This window comes from Pelecanus crispus, chromosome 7 (assembly GCF_030463565.1).
Source record: "Pelecanus crispus isolate bPelCri1 chromosome 7, bPelCri1.pri, whole genome shotgun sequence".
NCBI classification, from domain to species: domain Eukaryota; kingdom Metazoa; phylum Chordata; class Aves; order Pelecaniformes; family Pelecanidae; genus Pelecanus; species Pelecanus crispus.
The window spans coordinates 12,178,351-12,195,981 of record NC_134649.1 but is presented as its reverse complement, the minus strand read 5'-3'; the positions used below and the strand labels follow the sequence as shown (position 1 = coordinate 12,195,981).

At 40.8% G+C, this 17,631-nt stretch overlaps 1 protein-coding gene across 4 annotated transcripts in view; it reads left to right on the top strand.

Annotated features, from left to right (window-relative positions):
* The first annotated feature begins 257 nt into the window (after nt 1-257).
* Nucleotides 258-17,631, top strand: part of SPPL2A (signal peptide peptidase like 2A) — a 29,576-nt gene continuing 12,202 nt past the window's right edge. For all 4 annotated transcript variants that reach the window (XM_075713602.1, XM_075713601.1, XM_075713604.1 and 1 more), the window contains exons 1-9: nt 258-311; nt 4,182-4,301; nt 6,149-6,331; nt 7,138-7,227; nt 10,566-10,699; nt 12,787-12,938; nt 15,120-15,216; nt 16,618-16,719; nt 17,421-17,502. In XM_075713602.1, the coding sequence (XP_075569717.1) occupies nt 258-311; nt 4,182-4,301; nt 6,149-6,331; nt 7,138-7,227; nt 10,566-10,699; nt 12,787-12,938; nt 15,120-15,216; nt 16,618-16,719; nt 17,421-17,502 (1,014 nt within the window). The remainder of the gene's footprint in view (nt 312-4,181; nt 4,302-6,148; nt 6,332-7,137; nt 7,228-10,565; nt 10,700-12,786; nt 12,939-15,119; nt 15,217-16,617; nt 16,720-17,420; nt 17,503-17,631) is intronic.

Genomic DNA, 17,631 nt, shown 5'->3' with positions numbered 1-17,631 from the left:
GGCCGCGCCGTGCCGGGGGCCGCGCCGTGCCGGGGGCCGCGCCGTGCCGGGGGCCGCGCCGTGCCGGGGGCCGCGCCGTGCCGGGGGCCGCGCCGTGCCGGGGGCCGCAGCAACCGCAGCCGCCGCCCCCACCGGCCGCGGCGGACGGAAGAGGAAGTGGCGCCTCTCCGGGAGCCGGCGGCGCTGGAAGGCGCCGTGGGGAGCCCGAGCCCAGCCGAGGCCCTTCCCCGAGCAGCTGGCGGCGGCCGCTGAGGAAGATGTGGACGGCCGGGCTGCTGTGGGCCGCGCTGTGGGGCCTGCTGCTCCCGCCGGTAAGGGGCTGCGCTGCCCTGGCCGCGGGAGGCGCTGGGGCCCGGCGCCCGGGCCGGCCTAGGCGGCCCGGGCGAGTGCGGGGTGGCGGCAGGGCCGCGGGTGGCGGAGGCGCCGGCCGGGCCGCCCGTCGCTCCCCGTCCTCTGCCGGGCGCGGGGCTTCCTCCGCCCGCCTGATCCCCCCGGACCCGTTCCCTGGAGGACCCCGACCGCCGCGGGCAGGGACCGCGGAGCTCTGGTCTCCGCCGGCCGGGCTGGTGTGTGCCCCCGCCTCCGAACGCCTCTGGGGCGGTTTGGCCCTGAAGGGCGTCCGGGGCGGTTTCGGGCCTGCCGCGGGCAAGGCCCCTCGGTCCCCCCCCCGCCTCCCCCGAGCCCCTGCCCTCTCCCTGCGCCCGGGGAGCGAAGGCCGGGCCCGGGCTCCCGTCAGGCGCTGGTGGGTTTGGGTAACAAATCTCAACGGTGCCTGCGTAGATCAACGCTGATGTTTCTAGAGGTGTTTAAATTAGGGTGCTGGGGAAGGGGGGGGAGGCTCGTGGTTTGTGTGTGTGTCCTGGCTTTTGGCTTGTTCATCTCCAGTGCCATTTTGGTTCCTGTATGGGACATCTTTGTGGCTTCTCTCTGCACACAGCTGCGTATTGCCGTGGAAATCTGGTAGATTGCTTTCTGCCTAATGGAGTAATGAAATGGGGAAGCCAGAAACCTCTGTAATCTGCTAGAAATCTCTGTAATCTGCTTAAGCAGTATGAAGGACATATCAGCATTAAATGCTGCTCCACTAAGTTGTTTTGTTGTTGGGGGTTTTTTGTTTGTTTGCTTGTTCTTAACATAATTTTTTTCTTGTTTTGGTAAGGCAGAATGCAGAGTACTTTTCCTGTGTAGGAAGTCACCACTGGATGTGCTCAGCAGTAGGTGCACAGTGCAGTTTGTTAGTGCCTTGAGAATGCCTTTGGGTGAGGTAGCTTGTGTCTCTTTACGAAGTGCTCTCTTGCTGTTTGTAAGTCCCGCGTAGCTGTCGTTAGTTGCATTGGGATTTTCTGAAGAGTGGCTTTGCTCCTTAACCCACTGGTTTGCTGCTGCTGACAAAGGAAGGCTCTTCTCCTGCCCTCCTGTAAGACTGCAGGCCCTGTGTCCTGTACAAATGCAGCTGTGGCAGTGCTGAGCATTAGACCAGCTCATTCAGCCTCAAGAACAGTATCCTGAGACTAACAGCACGGGGAGTTAGCACTCGGGAAGGTAGTAGGTGTTCAGGGAAGGACCACTGCTGCTCTCTGAGCACGGGCACCGGTTCCCCTGGGTCGCAATGCCCAGAGGGAGGGAAGGAGGGACAGTTTGTGCATGTCACAGGGCCACTGGCAGAACTACGAAATGATGCTTGTTCTGTTCATGGCTATTTTTTTCCTACCTTTTTACATTTCTGTGAGGTTTTTGTTGTTACTTGCTATGTACAAAATACCTTCTCCCTCTTCTGTACCTTTGAGTATCTTGTGTGTCTTATCTAGACGCTAACTGTGATGGATATTGTAAATACAGGCTTAGTTTGGTCTCCTGTGTCCACTGGTTCATAGAACTTCCAGTATTCTACAGGGTGGGGTTGCCGGTGCACTCTAAAGCTCAACAGTCAGCCCAGGCTTATTTCCCTGCAGTGACAGGGACGTGTTAGGAAAAATAAGGATTAAGAGACAGTATCAGATGTCTTCTTTTCTATCAGAGATAAGGAATTATACAAGAAAAGTTTAAAGGTGGTAAAGGAAGGAAATACAATGAGGGATCCACCTGTCAAAAATAGGAAGAAATTTGTTTGAAGGGGAGGGGCCATTGGGAATTGTCTGAATCTCAAGTGAAAGGAGATGATGATGCCCCTTCAGGTAAGGACAGCTGTCACACCTCTATGCCATCCACATAGGAATATTTTTATGCTGGAGCAAGTCAGGCTGTGGAAGCAGGTTAATCTTTTCAGGAGCAGTTTTATGGACACACTCTTAGTCTTCTACTTAAGTAACAAGATTGCAAATGTGCTCAGTAAGAAATTTTTACTTTGCATGTACGCTGAGAGTAAGATGTGTTTTGTGCTGTTTAGTGGCACAGCTGCCTGCAAGGCCATGTACCTAAACTAGTAGCTCTTGTCTGTTGTGAAAGGAGGATGCCAAAGCAATTGGAAAATAATAGAAGTTCAGCTGGATGCAACAGAATTTCAGTGGGGATGTTCCAAGCGAGGTGTAGCATGTAGCGTTTCTCTTCATTTTTAACTTCTAAATGCTGTCTTCAGAGCTCAGCAATGAATACGTGAGGGTAAATGTTGTGCTCTGGTGCTCCCTCCCCCAACCTCATGGGCCAGAACTGTGTTCCCTGGTTCATCCCCAGAGAAGGGAAGCTTGCCAAACAAAACACGTGTATCAAATAAGCAAGTAATCACTCCTTCTAGGTAGACTTACGCTTGTGTAGCATTAACACTTGATTTCCGGGAACCCAGAACACACGCTTTGTGAAGCAGAAAGAGCTTTTAGTAGATGGAAACATCTGGGGTTTGCACCTGTTGGAAGTCTTTATTGCTTTTAATTTGCCATTAGCTTATACTTTGAGGTGAGTGCACTTAAGAGGGAAGCTTGATAATTTTTGTGCTGATCGTAAATCATGGAGCAACTTACTTTAGCTGACAGCTGACGAGCTGTTATATGTTAAACAGTTAATGTGCTCAGGCCCTTTGACACAGTTCTCCCAGCAGATGTTCATGTGCTATGGCCAATATAAAGGATTCCTCTGAAGAAGGTTTTTTGCTATTCAAACCAGGCAGACATAAACCTCTGAAACAATATCGTCACATGTTTTTCTTTTCTCTCTAGTTCTCGCTTGCTGCAGAATACTGATATGCTAGCCTGAGGAGAAAGGCACTGTTAATGATTAGCATTGTATATCTGACAAGTATTTGGGCTTTCCCCCCTTACCATGCCTACTTCTAGCTTAATATCTCAGTGTTCTTTCAGACAAACCTGGAATTTACAACAGGATTTAATTTTTCTTTTTTAATCTATTGGTACTTCCTGGTATTGGAGGTCACTTTCTCTCTCAAGAAAAACAGTTGAAATGAGATCATCTCCCAGTTTTCTTAAGGTGACACTTCTTTGAGATACAAGTGACACTTAATTTGTTTTCACTACTTCACAGCTGTAGCTACATCTAATCCTTAGTCTGTTCATTTATCCACTTAGATACCTGACCTTTATTAGTATAGTAATGCTTGGGGAGAAGTATGTATCCCTAAAATTATCAGAAGTTTTAAAATTCCTATCTATTAGTAAATAACAGAAATCATATTACATGAGGGACTCTGAGAGTAATCTTAAGAGACACCAGTATTTCCTTACCTACACAAATTATTCTTATACTAGGTGATCTCTTTGTGTTTAGAGTTATTTGATAAAAAAATATTCTACGAATTGCCATATAATACCTTTATTAGTAGGGGAAATTCTAGAGTCTGCAAGGAGAGAAAGACTTTAATCCACTTTTCCATGTGCTAGTTTAATTGCTTTCTATGTAAAATTTTACACTTTTTGGAAAGTGTGAGATACGGAATCTGAAATCATTTACCTGGGTTTCTTGATGGTATTCTACGTAGTGACATGAACTGTACATGTGACAAGTACATTCTATTTGAAGTGATGATAAATAGTTTTATACAGTGACTTGATTTTTACTATTTTTCCATCCTGCTTTCAAGCTACCCATCTCTCATGAAATCAATCATTATGTAAAATAATTAATTGAATAAACTCCTTTTCCCCAAACAGCTCTTTCTCTTCATAACAGCTTTTTAGAAGAATATACTGATAGTTTGAACTTTGTTTAATTCAGAACACTCTGGTTTGTTGCAGGTAACTGCAGATGAGGGGATCCTGCATGCTTCTGGAAATGGTGTGCCTCCAGTAACAAAGGATTACTGCATAATTTACAATTCTAATTGGATATCTCTTCCAAAGAGCCTGGACAATGCTGTAAGTAGCTTATAATCATACTCCCTAAGAAAACTAGAATGCAATATGAATTTGGATCAGCTATAACTGGTCTTCAAAATTTTGAGTTAAATAGGTCCTACATTGAATACTTACCTTTTTGGGTTGTGTGGTGCTCCCCCCCCCCCCCCCCCAAATCTCTGTAGTGAACATTTCTGTACTTCAAAAAGCCCCTAAAGTTTATGAAGGCGATACCCTCTCTGTGCTTAGAACTGGTTTTAAATATGTTTATATATTCAACTAATATTGTTAATTTCTTTCTTCAGGTGTTATCAGTATGTCCAAGTTTTAGATTTGGGAGTAAAACTTCTGTTTATTTGTTTACAAAAATGTTTTAAACTTGTGAAACATATTTCTTATATTGATTCATCAGTTTGCTCTTCTGTTTAATTGTCTTGAAAACATGTGGTGGAATAGGAGATTACCTGGAATGTATCGTCATGCCATATTTTCTGAGTGTGTGTCTTTGAGCTGAACTAGTGTGTGAGGCAGAAACAAATCTTTTTTTTTTTTTTTTTTGTCCTTCTTTAGGCACTCTTCTTATAAACAGGAAATATTTTGTGTTTGCAAGTGATCAAGGCACTCTTCTCTCCCTTCCCTCCTGTCATTCATTAGCAGGTTAACTCAATGTAAAACAGAATAAAAATCATTTGTCTGCCCCAAACATCTTTGCTGTGCTACTTTGGCCACTGGGATGTCTTCACTAACTAAAGAAAACTGACAACAATTTAAAAATAATTGTCAATATGGAATTGAACTTTGAAATAAGGATAGAAGTCTTTTTTTTTTTTTTTTAAATTCTTTTGTAATAAGTAATATCAGGCTCGCCAACTGTTTTTGAACAAGTAGTATAGTTCGGAACTCTGGTTATGTTGTATCTGTCAGTGCTCTTTTGGTTTGTGAAGCCTGGAAGTGTCACAGAGTGTACATTGGATTCCCTAGAACTACAAACAGTGATGTTTCTATATAACCAGTTTCTTATGTTTAAATTACAGCAACAACTGCTGTGAAGTTGCATTTAGAAACAGTGTCGTGGTTTAGCCCCAGCCAGCAGCTAAGCACCACACAGCCGCTCGCTCACTCCCCCTACCCCGATGGGATGGGGGAGAGAATCGGAGGAGTAAGAGTGAGAAACACTCCTGGGTTGAGATGCGAACAGTTTAAAAATTGAAATAAAGTAAAATAGTAATGCTAATAGTAACAGTATAATAATGATAATAATAATAATAATGATACACGAAGCAAGTGATGCACAATGCAATTGCTCACCACCCGCCGACCGATACTCAGACAGTTCCTGAGCAGCGATCGCTGCTCCCTGGCCACCCCCCCGCCCCCAGTTTCTATACTGAGCATGACGCCATATGGTATGGAATAGCCCTTTGGTCAGTTTGGATCAACTATTCTGGCTGTGCCCCCTCCCAGTTTCTTGTGCGCCTGGCAGAGCATGGGAAGCTGAAAAGTCCTTGACTAGCATAAGCAGTACTCAGCAACAAGTGAAAACATCAGCGTGTTATCAACATTCTTCTCCTACTAAATCCAAAACACAGCACTATGCCTGCTACTAGGAAGAAAATTAACTCTATCCCAGCCGAAACCAGGACAAACAGCCAGATATTTCAGCTATACGCTGCTCTAAATGTCCCTCAGTATTGCAGGCTGTAGGAACTGCTGCTCTGATTTTATATTCCTGAATTAATGATTCCTTTCTGTTACACCTCTTTCTGGCAAACCTCAAATTAGGGAGCATAGTAATGTCTTCTAGATTAGTTTGCAGTATCAAATTTCCTACTTTCATCACATTCTTCTCCTCCCTCTTCTCTCTGCAGACTTTCAGGTCTCTGGAAAATCTGACTTCTACAGTACTCTGCAATTCTTCTGAAGTTCCCTCTGGCTTAATGAAGGACAAAGCAGTCGTAGTGATGAGAGGAAACTGCACTTTTTTGGAGAAAGCAAGAATTGCACAAAGTTTGGGTGCTAAGATGCTGCTGATTGCCAGTAAACCTAGGCTGGTAAGTTACAACATACAGTTTTCTTCTGTAGTGAAATAGTGTCTTACCTGTTTGGACCAATGCAGTGTTGTACAGCGTTAGCTGAGAGAAACCCCAAAAGCAGAGGACCCTGGAAATGTGTGGGATTCCAGCATGAGTCATTAACCTTCCCCACGGACCACTGTGCTGGCGCCACTGCTGTTCCTGAGACTGAGAGGGTCATTCTGAGGTAGCTCTGTGCAACGCTGTGTTGTATTGCCTAAAAGTATCTACGGCTGAATTGTATTTTTAATCTGTTCCTTGTATCATTAATCATGGTTCTGAATGCAAATGCTTGTCTTTATCATTCCCTAATTTTAGTGTACTCTGAACTCCCTGTAATCTTAAGTGATACTTTGGTTTAGACATGTGTGACAAAAATAAGCTAGGAAAATGTAATCCAAAATTGGAAATGAAAAAAGGCCTTTTGAGATACCTTTACAGATACTTCTGTTGCTGTTTTGTTCTCTATTACAGCTGCAACATGTGTGAACAAATATTTGCAATTTATGAATTTGTGTGATTATCATGAAAAGTTAATCTTGTTTTAAAAGCATAGAGAATAAAACCAGAGTTTTGATTATCCCTTGTAATACTATAAAAGCACGAGAACTTTATGAATCCAGATGTGTTGGTAGTATCGCCTGTTTTGATTAAGTACTTTTTTTTTTTTTCTTTTCCTTCCTAGAAATACACTGACATTTAAAGGATAATCTGCTTTTAGGGATCTAACTTGCGTTGTGGTTAGGCTCAACATGCTTATCACTGACACTTTCTCTTTTAAAAAGTCTCCTCTTTCAGATAACAAGACTGATTTTGAAGATGTAACTCTTCCAGTTGCTCTTATAAGATATAATGACATAGTAGATATGCAGCTGGTAAGTAATATAACTTCAGCATGTTATGGTTTGTATAAACTTAAGTTTTTGAACAAATAAATAAAATAATTTCAGGTCAGATATGGTTGTCTACATGATTTGAATGTGCATAGATACTGCTTTCAGTTTTACAGAAGAAGATGGATTTGAAGTCGTGGAAGCGCTAGTCTTCGTAATTCAGGTTAATTTGAGAAGTTGATTAATTAGAACAGTAAGAATGGGAAACATAATACCTAACCAGAGGGAAGGTAATCTTAGAAGTCTTCCCGCTAAACAAGATAAGCATCCTTCCAGTAGACCTGTATACAATTGCAGATGCCTGACAAACGTTAAGAGCTATAGCCTGAGAGGGCTGCTCCTTTAGCGCAGAGGCTAAAACAGTTGAGCTTGTATCCACTGGCATGATATCTTTCAGACAAGCAGTACCTTATCAGGTTGGATCTTGAGGAAGGTGTGAGGGTTTTTTTGTCTTTGCCAGATGATGAGCTCTGTTTATATAGCATGACAGCATCTGTTACAGAGCAGTTAGGCAGTATAGATTGAGTGTCTGTTGATGAGTTCCTGGTGAGATGCCAAGTGTGTGTCATTAAAATGTGGCAGTTGTGGTGTCTCCTACACTTTGTAAGCAGGGGAGTTTGTTTTGGGGGTATTTGGAGTTTGTTCTCCTTGACATGTAATACTAGGATACAGAATATTGCAGAGGCTTTTAAAGAAAACAGTATCTTTTCTTCAGTGTGGCTTTTTCTGTTGTTATTTTGTTGTGTTTTGTTTTTTATTTGGTGTTAAATAGCTTTGCTAGGCAGGAGTTGCACTGCACATGTTTTTCTCTGAATAGCAGAGGCTAGCACTAACCTGTGTAGTCTTAGCTTCTTGGATTGAATTTGCGAGCTCACTTCACCGTTTCTGCTCTTAATCTTCAGAGCTGCCATGGGAGGTTGTCTTAGGTAAGTATGCAAACTGAAACTGTGCCTAGATGTATAGGACTTTGGTTGTTTTCTGTCTGTTCCCATTAAAGATTGGTTGTTGCCAAGCATTGACATGACTGAAGGTTTGTGATGACTGTCCTCAGTCTGCCATAGTCTTGGTGAATACTGCATTTTGGTTGGGGTTGTCCTCTGTCTTGAAACTTGTTCCTTCAAGACAAGTGGTGTTTGCTTAGTTGAGTGGTTTTAACATATGCCCTACTAACAGGAAAGGGAACTAGGGCAAGGTTAGACCCCTAATTTGTTCTGAATCTTCTCTGCACCACTTTATTACCTAGTGCTGCTTGGGGTGGTATCATGTAGAATCACTTCTGTATAGCTATAGTAATTCACCAAAGTAACTTTGCTAGTAGGTTAGCATGCCAGATGATGTCTCATACTGCTGTTGAATGAAATAACTTGGTTTTGTCTTATAATGAGACTGTCTTGATAAAAGTAGTGAGTAGCCTAGACTACAGGTGACCCTTTCCTAGTTCTGATGTAGTTTTTGCCAAAGCCTTCTGTCATGTCACTGGCAGCTGTTGTTTTGAATATGTGCTGCTTAGAAGCTGGCAGCCATTGTACTCTTCCTACTACAGTTGTATTTCTGTTTTAACTCTTTTCAAGGCTTCCAACTTTCTCCTTTTATTTAGAAGAGAGAGACAGCACCAGTCAGAGGGTAGCTAGTTTGTATAAGCATTCTTTCTGCTTTTTCTTAGATTTCATCTCTGTTAGCTTTCACTATTCGAGTCAGGTATACTATGAGTCTTGATAGCAATAGGAGAATGTTACAAACCTTCTAGTAAGTGGACAGGTCTCTTGCAGAGTTATCTGATGCGATGTATTTGATTGTAGTGCTCCCTGTGGTGGAAGTTGAGACTTTGAAAAGTTTTCAGTGAAGAGCAGAACAATCGGAACAAAAGGAAACATCACTCTAGATTCTCATGTGAATTATTCTTTATAAGATTTATGAAACTTAAAGGAAAAACTGGATTAAGACATGGTGGAATTTAATATTAAAAATGTGTAAGACTTTAGGTTTTTTGGCACTTTTTTGTGTGTGTTTGTGTTTTGGTCTGTTTGGGGTTTTGTTTTCTCTTTTTACATACAGGATGCCGTAATTTGAACAAGGTTTTTTTGCCTTTATCTAATGTTATGTTCCATTTCATACAACTGCAATGTTTCACTAGAATTTCATTTTCTTTCTTGTTTTCTGAACTTCCATAGCTTCAGGCAAAGGAATGATTTTTACTTCTATAGCCTGCAGTAAGGTTAATATCTGTAATTAGATAATTCAGATGTTGAAATGAATCAGCTTTCTTCACATATGGCCAGTATATTCCACTACACTACTCAGCTTCCCATTCGGTCTTTTCACTGCCAGTTTGATCTTCCTGTAGCCAAACCTGCCTGGCATGTTCATCTTCTCTCCTGCATGCTCCCACATGCAGGCTGTTAACAAATCTGTTTTTCTGCTGCATCTCTGAAGTCTGTTTTCACTGCAGGATTGTTTTAGATGCCTTGACTTACTTTGACTACAACAGCAAAACTTTCTTCCCTACCACCTTCCATTTTCTGTCAAATTATCATCTTTTGTTTCTTAAATCTCACCTTTCAGTCAAAGGGAAGCATCTTGGTTTTGCTTTCAAGATTTTTGTACAATTATGTATCAGCTATGTCTCCCTGTTCCCTCCTATCTTCTTTAGTGTCCTTCAGCTGATTGGTTTTTTTACTTTGGTCTTAATTTTTTAAGTAGCATGAAATTGCTTTCTTGTCTTTTGAATCCATCTCAAATCATGTTTGTGTAAACCTGTTATTAAGTAACTTTCTGCCAGCTTGAGTTTTCACTGTGTCCTGTCTGAAGCATCGTACCCATATCTGAACTGTGAGTTTTGTGGTTCTAAGAGCTAGAGGTAGACCTCTGCTGATATCTCAGTGGACCTGTGAGTTTGTATTTCAAGTTCATTGACTCGGATATGCTCCCCTGCAGAGCAGAAGTCTTTGATAGTACTTGGTATATTTGGGGGATGAAAAGCTTTTGGGCTAGAGGCACAACTTCTCAGAAGCGTTGAAAGAATGCAAAGAAGTACCATTTTGCCTGTGGTATCCATATGTTTCCACAGCAGTAGTAATAGGGTTGTTTTCAAACCTGACCATCCTGAAAGGTAGCATGGAAAGCATTGCTTCTTTACAATGACCAAACCAAACGTATGGGATATCTTGTGCAGTAAGTTGAAAACTTGCTCTCAGTGTTGTGTAGGTTAAAAGCGGGAAATCATAATGTGCATCTTGTTGGAATATAAGCAATATAATTTCTTTGTCTTTATGGACCAACTTGTTTGGGTTTTTGTTGTTGTTGTTTGTTTTTGTTCCTAGACACTTGGAAGTGAAGTTAATGTGACTCTGTATTCACCACCTTTGCCAGAGTTTGATTGCAGTATGGTTGTCATCTTCCTAATTGCTGTGTTTACAGTGGCACTAGGAGGCTACTGGAGTGGAGTAGCAGAACTGTAAGTTTGTTAAATGGAACTACTTAAATTATGTGAACTACAAATTTGTGAAAACTGTGACTATGATCAGTGAGAAATTATGTTATTTTTGGGTTATAGTTAAAAAAATGAGAAGATCTAGGTGCAATTAGCTGTTTTGCCATGAAATGCTTGAGCGCTGCCACCTTTGCAAAAATCACTGTATGTCTTTGAGGAAACCTTGAGTGGTAGATTATAAAAGTCCCTGAGGGATAATGCAGCTCTTGGGAGAGGACTGAGTTAACATTTTGACAAATTGCCAAATACTCTATAACTAGCATCACACTACTCCAGTACTCATGATAGAAAGTAGGTATTTTAGTCACACCTTTAAAATCCAGTGATCCAAGAGGTACATACGTAGTTGTATGTAGTGCCCGCATCGGCTGGGATCTGTACAACTGCTTCATCCCAGCCAGCTGTGCAGCACCCTCTGGGATGTCTCTGCACCATGCTCCTGTCACTAGGAGCACTGGGGAATGCAGTTTGGTTGTGTCTGGGTGGCTCCAGACAGTTAAAGTCCAACCAGGCTTATCTGCTTCAGCTTTGTGTGTTATCTGGTGGAGCCACAGAGCCAGGGCCATAGCAGCTGTAGGACTAGGCAGGGGCAAGGAGGCAGCAGCAGTTCCTGTGCAGGGAAGGGGAGGGAAGGGAGGTGTAGAATGTGGCAAATGCAGGGAAACGAGGGGTAGTAGGGGTTTCTGCACTGTGCTTGAGGGGTGTGCGGCTTTGTTTCGTGAAGTGAAGCACGCTTGATGCACAGAACTGTTTTTAGTCTGGGGTTAAACTGGATATAGCTGGCCTTTCAGAGCATGGTATTATTCTGCAGTGTTTCTTGGATGTCTGCGTACACTGAATGGGCCAGTGTGTGCTGCTACCTAGGGCTTCCCATTCTCAGTGGTGTTCTCCTTCTTTGTTCCCCAGAACAACAGGGGGTGGGTTGTATGTGATAACAACAGCTTCCTCTTTCCCACTAGCTATGCAAATCTAGTGATTTTAAAGAGATTAAAGAAGTGGAAGGGGGGGATATTTCTTTCTTTTTTAAAGGTTGGACCTGATTATGCTGCTTTTTTACCCTGCAGTACTATAGGGTGTGGCTGCACTGAATGCTAAAATAACAAAATGTGATGCTGTCTCCCATATTGAAAAATACCTAGATGTAATTATATTAAACTTGTTAAAGTGCACTTTCATAAATCTAGGGTGAGCTTTTTTTTTAAAAAGCTGCTTATTCAAAGCATGTCCTCCGAGAAGGTGACTCATCTAACAAAGTGTCTTACTCCTGTGGGTTTTTGTCTTTTGAAGGTAGCTGTTTCAGTGCTGAATTCAGCGTTTTGTATGTGTAGGTCCTGGGATTCGTCAGGAACATGCTATCTGATGGGCAAGTTGCACTAGTGTCTGTACTGAAGAGTAGTAGGGCTATCTGCTCAAAGAACAAACACAACAATTTAAGTCTCCTTACTTTGCATGGTGAGGTATAAATGTGGAGTATATACTCCCAGTGAAAATCCCCAATTACACCCCCTCTCTTTCATTTACTGTAATTATGAGGTGTAAGGGTAAAAGAATGAGTACTTAGCTAGCTTTGTTCTGCTAATATGAATGGTTTTTGCAGACACTTAATGTCTGTAGTTGATGTTTTAAAACAGTGTGTAATACCCAGGATTTTGATTTATGATGGACATATTTATCAGATTGACTACATTTAGCCCAAGATATATTGTAGTCTGAGGTGACATGCTCATAGAGTTGAGTGTGTGCATCCTGAAAAGGAGTTTAAGAGTTTGGATATCAGACTACTTTTCCTCACATGGATCAGGGTTTTGGTTGGGGGTACTCCTTAAAGTTGGCAGTCGCCACATGATTGGAAAGGAGGGCAGTTAAGAATCTTTTCCTTGTGATCTATGCTAGGTTAGAAATGAGTATCTCCATTAAAAAATGGAGAAAAACTCAAAGAATAAGCATACCATTTTTCTGTAATTTTTAAGTCTAATAATGGTATGGTCCAGGTAAAACATTTTCATAATCTGTCATCTGAGGTAAATGTGTTTGTCATTTCCTTAAAACAGTGAGAACTTGAAAGCAATAGCAACTCCTGGGGAGAGAGAAACAAGACGGAAGAAGGAAGAAAATGTTACTTTCACCCCTGTAACAGTTATCTTGTTTGTTGTCATCTGTTGTGTCATGCTGGTGTTACTGTATTTCTTCTACAAATGGTTAGGTAAGAAACAGCGGATAATCTCATTTGACTTACTCTTCTGCATGATCTTATTAGGTGTCTGAGTCTGAAAAGCTAGATTTCTCAACTAAAATTAAAGTAATTATTTTAACTGTTGTCTCCATGTATGAGTTGATGGTTGAAAAGATACAGTTGCTACTTAAAAAAAGAAGCTTTCTTTTACTCTTTTACAAAGGCTGCCCTGACAGTGCTTATTCTGAATGAAGTAGTGTGGAGGAGAGGTGACTAGCGACTAGTAAAAAAAGTACATGCTCTATGTTGATGTTCTTGGGAGGATGGCAATGATAACTTAGGTTTAGAGTGAAGGGTTTTGTTACATTGGTATTGCTACACTGACATTGAGTTTGTTGTTGCAGTGCCCTAACTAAAGTATGAGGTGCAATGGCATTACCGTAATGGAATAAGCTCAGGCATACTAGCAATAACCTAAGTTCTTATGCAATTCCAGTAAAATGTTGTTTCCAAACTGTTGGTTGATTTTTTTTTCTTTCTTTTTTCTGCCCTCAAATCATGCAACTAGAAAATGTACACTGTTTTAAATTACACTTTTTAGTAGGAACAATGTAACTTTCATTCTGAAAGCTTCCTAAATTCACTATTTCCTAGAATTTGTTACCAGTTAACCCTCTGCTTCTGCAAAAGAAACTTCACCATCCTGACTTCTGATTTTGTTTAGCTTTTGTTATCTTGACTGTGGGTAATGCTGCCTTTGGTAAACTTGTCCCACTAAAAGACTGATGAACCTTTTAATGTGATCAAAAGATTTAGGTTAAAAATGTCCCCTGTTTACTCTGAGACGTTTCAGGTGAGATTTAGGAAGAAGTGAAGAAAGAGGCCTCTTTAAAGGAGAAAGGAAGAGGAGTAACAAATCAGTTGGTGGGAGGAAGAAATGTGAATGGTTCAAAGAAAATGTGTGATAGCTTTTTGCTAAGAAGCGGTAGTTCTGTGCACTTTGGAGCAGACATATATGAAATTTCTTGGAGGTAAAGAAGCTGTTACCACAGTATGACATGCTGTCCTGGGAAAAAAAATCTGTATTTAATTAAAAACAGGCAACCCCCCCCACACACACACACACACTCTTTTATATGTCACTACTATAGTGTGTGAATGTAAGTCCTAGTATCATTACTTGGATCAATTCTGTAGCTGAAGTACTAGGGAGGGAGCATTTCCAGCACAAAGCCAGTTGCAAAGCTGAGCTCTTTGATGGGAGTTCTCTGTATCTCTTTTTGTAAGTATTCAGGCATTATTGATTCTGCATTGTTGCCTCAAAATTTGAGATTTCTTAAACAGCTGATTTCTTACTGACTTCAGAGGAACCTGTTATGCAAAACTTCTTGGTTTGCCTCTTGGGGGCTTAACAGATCATACTGGTGCATGATCTTGGTTACAACTATAAAATTCACCTTTCTTGGCTGCTTTTTCAGTAATCTCTTTGTAGGTGTCAGAATTGCTTTCTAGCCAGACCTTCGCTACAAAAAAACCCAAAAAACCAAGACAAAAAACCCAACTAGCAAACAACTGGTTTTATTATTTGTCCACATTTCAGGGTGCTTACCATAAGTTAGAACACACAATATACTATAAGTTGTTAGAACATGGAATGTAGATTTTTTTTCCTAAGCAGGTGATTCCTAGCTACATAGAAATTTTTGGAAGGGATGGAGTGTTTAGCATCTTAAAACGTGACCTAAATAATCAGTCAGATGTTGGGGATGCTGAAATTTTTATGCATAAGCAGGTGAAGTGTTTAAAAGGAAAGTTTGAAGTGAGGAGTATTATCGGCAATTGAGAATGCTTGTAGTTGTAAAATAGCACTTTGGTTTTAGCCATAACCAAATAAAAGTATGTGAAAGCGGTAACAGATGACATGTTTCTTCTTAGAGAAAAGGAAGGAAAAATTAAAAAAAGAGGAAAGTTTTCAATTAAAAAAATTTCAAAACTCAAGTCTTTGCTTGATGAGAATTCTTGTCATGGCAGAGACGCTCAAAATTCAGCACTTTCTGTAATCTGCTGGCTATAGTCTCCAATGACCGTATCAAGCAGTGCTATAATTGTTAACGGTTTATATCACATACACATCATTGTGTTTGATTCCTGTTTGCTATTTTTTCTATTGTATTTTGTCACTGATTCCCATCTTCCATTCTTTTTATTTAGTGTATGTTATAATATCAGTCTTCTGCTTGGCATCTGCAATGAGTCTATACAACTGTCTTGCGGCATTAATAGGAGAAATACCATTTGGGCAGTGCAGGTATTGTACACTTTTCAACTGTTATAAATGTGAGGTTTCTTTTTGGTATTTTCTGGTTGCTATTCAAGGTAGTGTGAGAATACAAGAACAGTTTGACAAATTGTTTCCTCTGTGGTTTAGTGTGCGGGACTGTCACAAAGGAACATTACAAGCTCCTTTGACAGATATTAAAGGTATCCGTAGCATAATCAACAGTTAAAGTAGTGTTGTGGGAGATTTGCTGCATTACCTTTATTTGAAAGCATTGCAATAATCAAATTTGAAAGGCTCTGCTTGGTTATCTGAGCTCAGTTTTACAAAATTCTGGTTGCCTGTAGGGTGTGCTCACTTTAACTCTCTAAGGGGGGGATCCCGTACATACTTTGTTTTTTTGGCAATGGGAATGCTAAATAGTTTTGAATTCTTAGCAGACTGTTCTGAGCAAGTACTATGCTATAGGTGATAGAGTTTTTTTCCCCCCCTCATCTTTATCTGTACTGTGCCTGTGACAGACCAAAATTGAATTTTGTTTAACGTGTTGCGAAGGCAACACATTGCTCGTGTCCTCTGTGTTAGATGTTAGCAGTTACAGTCCTAACTCGGGTAGTGGGTTATCAGTATACAGATAGCCTCTTCTTACTGCTCTGAGTTAAATATCCTGCAGGTATTAGTGAGTATGGGAATGTCTCTGTTTTCCTCCCCTGTATTTTCACTTTAAAAAAACCCTAATGTTTAATGCAACAAACGGTTCTTTTCCCCAAAGAACAATGCTTATAAGCTTGGAAGCCTAAGACTATGTTTGCATGTTACTTAGTACAGGATATTAGTGCCAGGTGATCCAGTATCACATCAAAGATAGAGATCAGGTAGAAAAGACAGCAGGTTTTGTGTAAGCTGCAGGACAGGTATTACTTCTGTCAGTTAGTATCAGTTCAAGAACTGTCCCAGAAAATGGAGTAGGGAGTGGAAACGGGTATTGGCTCCCAATTTTGCAATACATAACTATTCCATTTTTAATCTTGTATTAAGTGTCCTAAAATTGATTTTTCACCACCACCACCCCTTTTTGGAATCATGACTGTCCCTCACTGATACAGTTCTGGTGGAATAATTGTTACAAGACAGAAATGGATTAAATAAATCCATCTGCTTGCTGCGTTCCCTAGCTGTGTTTGCTAAAATGAGGACTGGCTATCAAAGCCCAACTTGGCTTTCTGTCTGTGGGCATGTTTTTAATGCAGCCCAGAGAAAGACTGGTACTGCAGTTGCAAGAATAATCCCCCCTGAGTCCAGACAGAACAAATGGGCAAAGGACAGGCTCTCAGGATGAGAACACCTTGTCACCTTAAGCACCCGTGATAGCACAGGCATGTGTTTTGGCTGTTGCAGGCTTTCTTTTTTAATTTAATTATTTTCTTTTAGGATTGCATGTTGCAACAAAAACATTGAAGTGAGGCTTATTTTTCTTGCTGTTTTCTGCATAGCAGCAGCTGTTGTCTGGGCAGTGTTTCGAAATGAAGATAGGTAAGTGATGTGTTCTGACTTAAAAGAGTAATATAAATAATTGTCATTAATGAACTTTCCAACGTATAACTAATCCTGGAGCATGACATCCTTCTAAACTCCAGTGCTGATTTCAAAAAAGTCATGAAAGTATTTATGAAGCTTAATAAGCATGGGGATAATAGAGAACAAAGCTATACAAATGAACTCTGTGGTAATTAGGAGTTACAAAAAATTATGAAGATGAGGAAGAACTAGCTTGATTGCTAATGATTGCCACAGAGGAAAAAAGTGCAAAAATAGCATAGGGACCATCGGACTTATGCTTCCTATGGTCCAGTGGAAGCACAGAACCACAAATACAGAAATATTATAGTAAAATCCTAAGTAGCATCTTGAGCCAGATGTTAAGTAGGGCTTCCAATCAAGTGAGCAATCATACAAGTGAATACCAAGGCCCTGTTATGGCCTCTTTTGAACTCATTCTCTCTGTAGTACGCTGATAAAGGACAGTTACCTAGTTATGATCAGAGGCTAGTGTAAATGGACCATCTTGAAACTAGTATTTTTGTGGTATTCATAGCAATACTTCCTAAAAACTAATTTCTTGCTTTCCAATCCATTTTGTGATCTTGCTATTTCTAGCAAAATCTAAAATCGTTATTGCGCTTAGATTCCAGCAGTAGTTTGAACAATGTGTAAAAATGTGTTCTTATTTTTAGGTGGGCTTGGATTTTGCAAGATATTTTAGGAGTTGCTTTCTGCCTAAACTTTATTAAAACACTGAAAATGCCCAACTTTAAGGTACTGTAAGTTGCTTACCTTAAGAAAGTATTCTAATGCCATGAATCTGTAAGTTTAGTGTCAGGAAGTAGGTTTTCAACACTCAAGAAATATATATTTAAAAAAAAAAACTTTACCATTTTTAATAAC